Genomic DNA, 12699 nt, shown 5'->3' on the forward strand with positions numbered 1-12699 from the left:
CAGACAAGAGTTTAATAACCAAAATAAATAGAGAGCTTGCCAAACTCAACCACAAGAAAACAAATAACCCCATCCAAAAAATGGGGAGAGGACATGGGCAGAATATTCACCACAGAAGAGATCCAAAAGGCCGAGAAACATGAAAAAATGCTTCAAGTCTTTAATTGTCAGAGAAATGCAAATAAAAACAACAGTGAGATAGAACTTCACTCCTGTGAGAACATCATACATCAGAAAAGGTAACAGCAACAAATGCTGGAGAGGTTGTGGAGTCAAAGGAACCCTCCTGCGCTGCTGGTGGGAATGTAAATTGTTCCATTCTCTGTGGATAGCAGTCTGGAGAACTCTAAGGAGGCTAGAAATGGACCTACCTTATGATCCTGCAGTTCCTCTCCTGGGGATATATCCTAAGGAACTCAACACATCCATACAAAAAGACCTGTGTATACATATGTTCTTAGCAGCACAATTTATAATAGCTAAAACCTGGAAGCAACCCAGGTGTCTAACAACACATGAGTGGCTGAGCAAGTTGTGGTATATATATACACGGTGGAATACTACTCAGCTATTAAAAATGGTGATTCCATCTTGGATAGAGCTTGAAGAAATCATGTTGAGTGTAATAAGTCAGAAGCAGAAGGATGAATACGGAATGATCTTACTCACAGGCAGAAGTTGAAAAACAAGATCAGAAGAGAAACACTAAGTAGAACTTGGAAAGAAGTTGGTGTATTGTATTAAAGTAAAAGACTCTGGTGTGGGTGGTTGGGGGTGTGTGTGATACTTTGTTAGAATGGCATTAAGTTACCAAATTAAAAGTTTTTCTCTTGTTCCAGTGACACTCCAATTAAAGACCTAAGTAAATAAAGAAATACTCATAGTACAATTATGGATAAAGATATTAATGTAGGTATAAAAAAAGAAGAAATGAAGAAAGAAATCCTTTTCTGAAAGTTAAACTCCTATTCATACTTCAATACCCAGGTCACTGATTTCATAGAGCCTTTACAAACAGCCTCAAACAGGGCTCATTATCTACCTCTCTTTGCTGCCTCTATTTTTGTACTTGGCTTGTACTCATAACACTGGACTACTATTATTTTGCTTATATATCTCTCTCAAAACTCAATGAGGCATTAGAATTTTTATGTCTTCTCTCTTTATCCCCTTTTATATATCTAATCACTTGGCACATAGTGAATCAGTAATTGTGAACTCCATTGAATTTTTTAAATTTCTCTTTAATTTTTTATTATCATTATTTATTTATTGGGTAGAGAAAGCCAGATATCAAGTGGGAAAAGGGTGATAGAGAAGGAGAGAGACAGAGATACACCTGAAACACTGCTTCACCACTTTCAAAACTTTCCCCCTGCAGGTGGGGACTGGGGCTCAAACCCAAGTCCTTATGCATTGTAACATGTGCACTCAACCAGGTGCACCACCATCCAGCCCCCAGTACATTGAATTCTATTGTTAAAAGATAATTCTCTTCACATTTGTTAATACTCTAGCAAGGCACTAACAAAATGTACTATGGTGCCTCAAATGTGTCTCCCACCCTGGCTATTACCACAATGGAAAAATGAACTATAGTTATTTAGAAATGATGGAAATTGATTTAGGACTATTATGTTTTCCTTGGTATTTTTTTTCAAATGCTAGAAGTTAAGTGAAAGGGAAGTACTTCCTGTTTTTAGTTACATTATTCTAATAGTCAGAAGGACTCACAATGATATTCACCACAGCAGGCCTATAATTTATTCTGGTGGTTTTAAATTGGTTTCCTCCATGCCACTAACAAAATATCTAGATAGGCTAAATTCATTAATCAGGACATCTGAGGGGAAACTGTGGCCACAGAACATTTTTTCTCTAAGACTCTTGTGAAGCTAAGTTCAGGTTTCCAAACCAAAAACGCCAACAACAAAACTTCCCAAAATTTGGTTAAATTTTTGGATGTTGACTTATAACTTTGGCTTCAGTCACGGCCCTCTCTCTCTCTCTCTCTCTCTCTCTCTCCATATGTGAAAAGCTTACATATGTTTAATACCACTGCCTGAATTAATTATTTTTATACTTCAACTTAGAGAGATGAAGAAAGCATGTAGAGGAGAAGCAGAGAAAGGAGAAACACCATAGCACTGTCCAATCATCCATACAGTTGCCCTGTCACTGTCTGTGGTGCTTCTACAATGTTTTGGAGCAAGAATATAGGGTCTGGCCTCCTTCATGGTAAGTTGCAAGTTTTAGTAGTTGACCTGTCTCAGTCCCTGAAAAAAATTTAATTTTTTAAAAATTTCTTTATTGGGGGATTAATGTTTTACAGTCTAAGGTAAATACAATTGTCTGTACATGCATAACATTTCTCAGTTTTCCACGTAACAATACAATCCCCACTAGGTCCTCTGTCATCCTTTTCTAGAACCTGTACTCTACCCCCTTTTCTAGAACCTGTATTCTCAAAAGTCTTTTACTTTGGTGCAATATCCCAAACATTTTTCAAAAGAGTTAACATCTAGTATACCTGAGTTGCAATGCATACACAACCCAAGTTTGAGCCTGACCTCTACCTCATCAGTGAAACCTTTGAAGCTTGGTGTCTTTCTTTTCTTTATGTCTCTTTCTTTATCTGAATAAAGACCTAGTGACAACAATAACAACAAAAACCAGTTAGCATTATTTCACATTTTCCAAGAGTTGAATGGATCTGAAGGTGTTTTTCTGACTCTCACAAAAGAAACTGAGATTCAAAGAGGCTAATGAGTGGCCCAGTGCTCATTGAGGACTAGAAACCAGGTTTTCTAAATATTTGACCCCATTTGCCTTTTCTAACATACCATGATATCATCACCATGAGACATAGTCTTACAGAATGCCACATAGATGGCCACAGTCATATGAGATAATGTCACAAACTGTTCATCTAGCAGCTGTAGATCAGAGTATTCATATCAGTTGTGCTTGATGTTCCCACAAATCAGAGCTGAGTTTATGACTATTTAGTTCTACTTTGGTAGAAACTTATCTATCAAATCATCTCTGATCTACCCTCTACTCTCTTCTTTCTTTATTCTGTTTTATTTTTTCTTTCCCAGCTTTCAAGAAACACACTATGCAGCCTGGAGATGAATCTTCTGTGTTAACTCAACTGAGGGGCCTAAATACCTGGTCAAACTTATGGTTTGTGTTTGTGGTGGGGGCGGGTGAGAGAGGAAGTAGGGAGCGTGGGAGGCTTCTGGCAAATACTAGCATCTGAACCTGTAGACTGAGCAACAGATTGCCCTTCTTACTGAATGTGGTCCTCATCCAAATCCACTGAAGGATGAATAGTACAAAAAGACTGAATGCGATTACTATTTCTATCTGATTGCTTGAGGCAGAACTTGGTCTTTTCTTGCCTTCAAGTTCTCACTAAAATGTTGGCTCTCTCTAAATATCAACCTGGATATTTTCAGACTGGTACATATACCATTGCTCTTCCTGCTTTTCCCTGTTTTGGACTTACCCTGGAAATCCACTATGGCTGTGCAGAGTCTCCAGCTTGCCAACTTTAGATCTTGGAATCACCTCCATAATCATGTGAGTCAATTACTTAAACATCTAACTCTTTTAAGGTAAAAGACGACTAGCTCTCAGATGATTTTGCTCATATATGGAATACAGATAACAAGCAAGAAAACTTGAAAAAATAGTAACTGAACTGTCTCTTAATTTTGTGAGAATGACAGTGATTTAGATACATGCATAGGTGTGAAATACAGTTCCTAAATATTATAATTGTATAGCCCAATATTAAAGTAATAATAATAAAATTATTTTATAAACCTGTGTATTCTGTAAACTGAATATGACAGATACTTTTCATTGCTCTTTTTTTATAACAATGTTAAAATATGTCATGTCTTTCAAGAGATATTTCTCATACCTATTTCCACATAGTCTGATACCAATCCCCCTTTAAGATAATTGTTAAGTAAACATGAATATTAAATAACATGCCCACCATCAAATGCTAAGCATGTGGAAAAGTTGAAATTCACATCTAAGATTGTCTTCAAAGTCCAAACCAATTAACTATTGTGTTAATCCACTCCAATCACAGAGAGAAATAGGTTTATTTGAAAGTAAGGAAGGGAGAAAGGGAGGGAGAAATGATAGTGAGAGAGAATAGATCAAAACACCAATTCAATTGTGCAACAGAAGTCAGTCCAGAAGGTATGGAAGCAAGTGAACAGAACATTCTTAGACAAGAAAGTTATCAACTATACAAGTCCAAGTATTCCAATAGAAGATAAACTGCTAAATCTCTAGTAGCACTCACAACTGTCATAAAGTATGAGTATTTTAAAAAGGTATGTTGTAAGTCAATTTATTAAAAATGAGAATATTTAATATTTCTTATCACTGGACAACTAGCCAGTTGAGAATGATAAAATTCAATGGAGGATAATAGGAAAGGTGTCAAAAGCCCTGGTAAAACTTTTACAAGATGAGGGGACACTATCAGGCTTAATTGTTAACAGAGCCCCCATCCTGAAGCTCTGGGGGGGGGGACCTTAGTAGTTAAGCATATGTACTTGAAAATGGAAGTATACATGTTCCCTAACAATGCTTGATTTGTATTTGCTTCTGCTGGGAGCTCCTGCAGCTTTTTTTTTTAGCAGTATTTTGTAATTTTTTTAAACTGAAGAATCCCAGGGCATTTGAGGAATGTAATTGTGAGCATCTAGTCTGTAATGTCGCACAGTCTTATACTTGTGTCTCAGCCCTCCTTCACCCACCACTATGGAGCTCCTACCCTTCTTCTGCCCATGGTGGTCCTAGGTGGGGCTGGTGCTCAAACCTAGAGTCTCCTTTACTAGCCATGTGTTCTACTGGTACCACTGCATGCCAGAGCTGACCGGTAATCTGGTTTCTCTTTATTTTTTTCCATCCTTTTCTGTCTCATAAATGAATCTTAAAATCTTTAAAAAAGGACCTTAATAACTCAGCTATTATACTTCCATTTTTTATTATCTTTATTTATTTATTGGATAGAGACAGTCAGAAATTGAGAGGGAAGGGAGGGATAGAAAGAGTGAGAGACAGAGAGACACCTGAAGCCCTGCTTCACCACTTGTGAAGCTTTCCCACTGCAGGTGGGGACTAGGGGCTCGAACCTGGGTCCTTGTGCATTATAACATGTGCGCTCAACCAGGTGCGCCAAGCTATTATACTTTTAGTAGTAAGTTTTTTTTAGCATGTTAGCAACAGTTAAAAACCATAAGACATCTAAATGTTTGTAAGTATGGAGAATAATAAACATATCATGATTTATTGTTATTATTTATTATAATAAATCATATCATAATAAATACTCAGGATACTATCTGGTCATTAAAATGAGTGAGTAGAATAACAATAATGGCTAACAAATAATGGCTAACATTATTCAATGGTAGGACAGTCCTATAAGCATTTTGCATCTATAAACACATTTAATCCCCCCAAAACTACAAAATAAAGTCTGTGGTCCATTTTACACTGATGAAGAAGCAGAAACAGAAACTTTGGAAACCAATATAAATCATCTAGACTAAAAAGTGGCAATAGAAAATTTTGATTTCAGGAAGAATGTTGGAATGCTCGCCCATTTTTACATTAAACTACCATGTCTCCTGCAGAAAGTAACAAGGAAAGTTCTCAGAGTAAAATAAGCAATACATAAATCAAGAAATATAATCTGGAAGGCTGTAGATATGTACTTGGAAAGTCATATAAAAGTGGTAGGTAACATGCCAAAGCACGAAAAGAAATGCTAGGGGGAAAATGATGAAAGATTTTATCTTCAATCATTAGTAGATTCTAATTTTTTTAGCAGAGCACTTACCGATCTTAATGTTCAATAATTATTTACAGGATACTCGTCACATATTGGGAAGTACTAGATAACTAGAATTTACAGAGAAGTTAAAACAGAAGCCATTCTTGTTTTCAAGGAGGTTATAGTAATGAGGAAGACAAATATTCAAATTATAGGTAAGTAAATTTACAACTATGACAAAAATCTATGAAGGAAAGTTACTTGGCAAAATGAGGGGCTATACAGGACAACAGTTAGGGGAGATTTCTGAGAAAGTTATGATTTGACTAAGCTCTGAAGAGGAAAAGGGGGTATTTGAGCAGAGTGGGATTATAGGAGAGTGTTTCATGCAGAAATTACAGGAAGGTGCTGTGACTTTGCTGTGACCATGTGATCTCTTGCATGGGAGAGATCATGGTCTTTAAAGTCTCCAAAAGACCACTTAGTCTAGAAAACAATAAATAAGTGTTAGGTAAAGAAAAGAAGGTAGACTACACAGAGCGCTGGGAGTTCAGGTTAAGGATTTTTACTTCATTCTCAAGCACAGTAGAAAAAAATCACTGAATAGGATTTAAGGTGTACAGAGAAAATCTATGGTTGAATTTTTCTTGAAAAGTTTTCTCTAGCTTCTGGGTAATGGAAAAATGAGTTTTTTTTTCTTGTACTGACAAAGAGGAAAGTAATGGAAACCAAACTTGATTATGCACAATAGACATGGGGAAAAAAGTGTACAGATTTTGTCAGTATTTCAATAGAAAACAGATTGACAAGAACTTGGCAATATATAATATATTACTATAGGGAAGTTGGGGTAAGGAGGTTTTGACAGTCATTGCATGTGAGGAAGAGGAGTGAAATGGGAGTGAGGAAGATTTTTATATTAGATTTATACTCTTTGGATGGAACAGCCCTTTATGTACATATTGCCTATTTTATTAAAAATAACCTCAAACTTCAGAATAATCAAATAAGGGGAAAAAAGGCTGACCTTCTGGTGAAGATGGTCTGGTCCCATTTTCTTTGTCCACAACCTTGACTCTGGGTTTTGGATCCTTTCTTTTTTCTAAATCTTTAACTGGAACAATTGAAATACAGCAGTATGTTAAGTTCAGCTCTTAAAACAATTATTCAGTAGTTTTACTAAAAACCTATAGGTACTGACAGAGTATTAAGTGAGATTTAGCCTCATAGTAGAATCTCATTACCAAAGATAACTATTACTATTTATTTATTTATTTATTTATTTATTTATTTATAAAAAGGAAACACTGACAAAACCATAGGATAAGAGGGGTACAACTCCACACAATTCCCACCACCAGAACTCCGTATCCCATCCCCTCCCCTGAGAGTTTTCCTATTCTTTTGACATTGCCATGAAAAGATGTGGAAATCACTTTAGGAATTATTCTGGCTGAGTGTTAGTTAACTAGAGGCAGATGTACCAAATAAGTTTAATCTCTTATAACTGCTATAAAATTAGCAAGGCAATCTCTGTTTTATACATGAAGAAATGAAGGGCCAAAAGGCTGAGTGACTCAGACACATAAAGTAAAAAGTGTCTACACAGTATCCAAATCATAGCTTCAGATCTCTGCACAAAGCCAATGAGTGGGTCCTCTTCTAGAAAAGTCTTATCCACGCATAGCCACATTTAGATTTGCTTTTGTTGCAGTAGAAGGTAGAGAATCTGAGGGCCAAGCTGTGGTGCACTGATTTAACCCAGAGTACTATGCTCAAGGATATGCTCAAGGACCCAGGTTTGAGCCCCCACTTCCCACCTGCAGGTGGAACACTTCATAAGTGGTGAAGCAGGTCTGCAGGTGTCTTTCTCCCCCACTCAATTTCTCTCTGCCATATAGAATAAAAAGAAACACAAAGAAAGAAAAAAATAAAAGACCACCAAAAGTGGTGGATTTGTAGTGCTGGCATAGAAGGCAGAGAATCCCAGAATTTCCTTTCAGACTTTAAAAAGTTTTTTTTTATTAATAAATAGCAACACAGTATTTTTTGTTACTTTCATAATAAAATATTCAGAATACCTTCTTTGTCCTTTAATACATTCATATTGACTTTGGTGGTATGTGTACTGTGGAACTATAGCCCTATAAGCCGATAATCTTGTAAACCATTATGAAATCAGTAATTTTAAAATGAGGGGAAAAAAACTCATACAGATCTGCTCTTACCAACTGCACTGTCTGTCTAAAAGTCCACTGTAGCTTTCCGTTATTACTGGGCACCTTAATTTGTTTGAGTCAGTCAATATAATTGCCAAACTGGCTATGATTGTTGCACAAATAAAATATCTGCTGCAAAAAGCAAAAGTGAACTTATGGTAAAATGTTTCATGTGTTGTATTCACTTACTGGGCACCTTAATTCATTTGAGTCAGTCAATATAATTGCCAAACTGGCTATGATTGTTACACAAATAAAATATCTGCTGCAAAAGCAAAAGTGAACTTATTGATGTTTCATGTGTTGCATTCACTTAGTGGAAATTTGGAAATTTATTGGGTCCATACCAATGTAATGGAGGCATTTTTTTCCTTTGAAGAATTCTATCTACTTTCTCTAGGACACTGATGCTTTAATCCTGTCTTTATCATATCCTCCTCTTCTTCTTTCCATTGGCTTTCATCCCTCTACTAAGAGATTATAGCTTGCCATTTGCCTAGGTTATGCAATTCAAAGTCTTATTATTGCTTTCCTTAGAAACTCTCCTTGGCTTTCAACTACTTGAGGACTAAATTGCAAGATTAAACATAACAACAATAAAGACTCTTTGCCACTCCTACTGACATAATTTCTAAATTTATTTTTGGACGTCATTTTCTATTTTCATAAGCTATAGCCACGTTTGACCACTATCTTATTTAAGTATTTTTCTTTCTCAGTTTTTACAGAGGCATTATCTTGGTTTATTTATATACCTCTGATCCCTCCCTTATATGTTTTTTTAAAAATTTTTTAATATTCATTCATTTATTTATTTTTATTTTTCCTTTTGTTGCCCTTGTTTTTTAAAATTGTTGCTGTAGTTATTATTGTTGATATTATTGATGTTATCATTGTTGGATAGGACAGAGAGAAATGGAGAGAGGAAAGGAAGACAGAGAAGGGGAGAGAAAAATAGACACCTGCACACCTGCTTCACCTGTGAGGCAACTCCCCTGCAGGTGGGGAGCCGGGGGCTCAAACCTGGATCCTTACACTGGTCCTTGCACTTTGCACCACGTGCTACTGCCCAACTCCCCCCTCCCTTATATTTTATCTTTATATATATTTTCTGCTTCCATCCTTGAAGATTAAACACTTATTGTAGTTCCCACACATCCCTATATACACTACCTCCAATTTTGTCATCTCAAGATTTTAATTCTCAGCCTTCTATAGATAATTTCTATCTCTACACATTCAACCCAGCCAACACATAAACCATGACCTCAAATTGCTTATTCTGCAAAAGAAAATGTCTGCAACTTTAGTATGAGAAAAAAAATTTTCTAATTGGTACTAGACAGAGAAAAGGTTGGGGGAAAAGTAATTCCAGAGATAAATGCCTTGAGGAGACCTTACTGGAAATTTTTATTTGAGCCTAAACTTAAAAGACGAACTAGATTTTTCAGAAATTAACAAAATATCATTTCAAAGAGAATGGGGTGGTCCAAAAGAAAGATTCCCCCCCACCAAGGGTCATAAATCAGACAGTACAGATCAACAACCAAGTAACAGTCACTGTTAACTGGGCCGCTGGGTCAGATACAAGATGTGACATGACAAGGAGCAAAATCGTTCAGAAAACAGACTAGAGTCATAGTATCTCACAGATCGCACAGACAGGGCTTTCTGTTTTTAAAAGCCAATGACCATTTCTTATGCTTTTCATGATGGACTCATAAAAAATTGTATTGGCTAAGTTCAGCACTTAACTGTAAACCTTGGGAATCATTTTCCTGGATCTAATCATGAATGTTTTCCAGGGAAGACTCCATCATGGAAAGCATAAGAAATGGTCTTTGGCATGACAAAATGACAATGCTGTTATAGTTTCTATTTCTGTATGTGTTTATCTCACTTAAATAAAATAAATCTAAAAAAAAAAAAAAAAGAAATTTAGACCAGCAAAGCTGCTTAGCAATATCCTGCATCCATGAGGTCTTAGGTTTACTCCTAGGACCACATGCTTTTTTTTTTTAAAGATTTTATTTATTTATGAGAAAGATAAGAGGAGAGAGAAAGAACCAGACATCACTCTGGCACATGTGCTTCTGGGAATCAAACTCGGGACCTCATGCTTGAGAGTCCAAAGCTTTAACACTGCGCCATCTCCCAGACCACAGACCACATGATTTTTTTAAGATATTACTATATATATATATATTTACATATATATACATATATATATATATAATTTTGGATACAGAGAGAAATTGAGAAGGAAGAAGGGGACAGAGAAGAGACAAATACAGCATTGTTTCGCTGTTCATGAGCTTTTCCCCTGTGGGTGGGAACTGGGGGCTTGAACCTGGGTCCTTGTACATACACCATGATTTTGCATTCAACCATGAATGCTACCACCGGCCCCAAGCTGTTGCTACTTGAAATGATATTTATTTGGGATTCACTTCCAAGTAATGTGAAGTTGATAAATATCAAACAAAACTGGCCCTACATGGCTAATCACTGAAGATAGTGATGGATACTTAAGGGTTCATATACTATTCTGATAATGTTCTATTGTTTAATCTTGTACTTAATAACAAATTGAGTATTTTAGAGTTTATCTTAAGAGTAAAGAGAAAATTAACCCAGACAAGCATTTTTTCTTTACAGTCACCTTACAGAAACCTTGTCCCCCCACATCTAAGACTACCTGAAGAAAGGAAGGAGTTGCTAACTAGAAGCTACTGGTAGCTAGATGTTAAGCTCTGTAAGGGTACAGATACATCATGTTGTCAGTACTTACAGTGTTGCCTCACACTTAGTGACCATGAAATATGTGGACTTTATGAATTAGATTTAAAAATGAATGAATGACTAATTCCTGAAAGGGAAGAAAGTTAAGACTTTATGAACGACTATAGACTCAACAAAAAGCCCACTCACTGCAAGGGAGAAGCTTCATGAGCAGTGCTGTAGGTATCTTTCCTTCTAGCTTTCTCTGTCTCCCTGTCTCTCTCTCTACCTCTTACCCTCTATTAATGAAAAAGACAAAGGAGAAAAAAAGACCTCTTGGAGCAGTGGAGTCATCATGCAGGCACTAAGCCCCAGCAATATCATAAACAATATGAGGAACATCTTTTTGTGAGTCTTTAAGTTTTTTTAAATGTATTAATGAGGAAAAAAGAGAGAGAGAGAACCACAGAATCACTCCGGAACATGCAGCATTGGACACCAAACTCAGAACCTCATGCTCAAAGATCAGATGCTCTACCCACTGGTGCCACCTTCTGGACCACAACAACTTTTTAAAGGAATGGTACAGACAAACTGGACTCCCTCAGAATATTCTCCCTTGATTAGATTGTCCCTGCATGCCTCTTACCAGCCAGGGACTGAGAATGACTTATAATTCTGTAACTTCAGGTTCAACCCCTAACACTCCCATCAACCAAAATCTGAGCAATTCTCTAATCTCCCTCTCATAAAAATTAGTAATGAACCTTAAGACCAGGGAGAACAGAAGCAACTGGTGGTGTTCCTTTATAAGATGCAACTATAAGTAAATAACATAAAAGGACATAAATTATGGTGAAGTCTTGTATACTACAGCAAATCCTAACAATGGGATTTTCAATGTTAACCCAATTGCCAAATGATTTGGTTATAGCTATAACTATGTACCTATTGCCTTCTTAACCCTCAGACAGCAGGAACCTTCCCCTTTCTCTATAAAGCCCATATTTATTCCAGTCCTGAAACCTCTAAGGTGAGACTCACTTTCCTTCATGCTTCACCCAGTTCATACCAACTGATACTGTATCAGCTGATCCCAACCCAATCAATGCAACCAGTACCACCTCAGCATGTTTCACTTCGGACTGCATCCAGAGATGTCAGGTGTTGAATGTCAACTCTTCAGCTTCATTACTCTGGTGAGACCTTTCCTAGCTCATAGGAACCCTTAATTCCATTTTGGGTGGTACACTTCTTAACAAACCTCAAAATCTAGATATAGACCACAGTCCATGAGACAGGGCATATGTACATGTATCCAGAAGTTGGGGAAAAACATACATTAAAGCAAAAGTGCACAGTAGTTTGCAGTGAGTCAATAAATGAAGCAAGCAAGCAGAAAGACCTAAAAAGACATCATAAAGTACCTAAAAATACATAAAAAGACACCATAATAAAATAATTTCTACTTAGACCTAGATACCCTCCTCATCTACCTTGTACTCAATCACTCCAAAGCTAACCTTGTCAGATAAAATAAGTTTTACAAAAGCTTCATAAAGAGACTGGAATACTTTAATGATGACTCTTTAGTTACTACCAGGCTACCCTATCACCTGGGGCCCTAGTCAGGGAGTCCTGGGATTTCCTCACAGACATGATGGGCCTAAACCTCTACCAGATCCCTCTTGCCATTGTCACTGGTCATCTCCATCAGGAAAAATATAATGGATTCCTCCTATAGGACCTGGCCCCCAACGTGAATCAATAATAGTAGGGAATGGTCCAATCTCTGAAGGGAGGTTGGACAACACACTCTACCTACTACCTGAGGAAGATGGATCCTAAAATGAGTGCAGCCTGGACTGTTCCTAGCTGTGACCACAGAATGTGAGCTCAGACTTACAGGGATGCAGGGATGTTACATAGGCTCCTGTGCAGAATATGGGC

General features: G+C 36.9%; 1 protein-coding gene across 5 annotated transcripts in view; it reads right to left on the bottom strand.

Moving 5' to 3' along the window:
• The window catches only part of COL14A1 (collagen type XIV alpha 1 chain), a 243560-nt gene that overhangs the window by 181469 nt on the left and 49392 nt on the right, over positions 1-12699 (bottom strand). For all 5 annotated transcript variants that reach the window (XM_060195648.1, XM_060195647.1, XM_060195649.1 and 2 more), the window contains one exon: positions 6837-6923. In XM_060195648.1, coding sequence (XP_060051631.1) covers positions 6837-6923 — 87 coding nt within the window. The remainder of the gene's footprint in view (positions 1-6836; positions 6924-12699) is intronic.

The sequence above is a fragment of the Erinaceus europaeus genome, chromosome 1, assembly GCF_950295315.1.
Source record: "Erinaceus europaeus chromosome 1, mEriEur2.1, whole genome shotgun sequence".
NCBI classification, from domain to species: Eukaryota; Metazoa; Chordata; class Mammalia; order Eulipotyphla; family Erinaceidae; genus Erinaceus; species Erinaceus europaeus.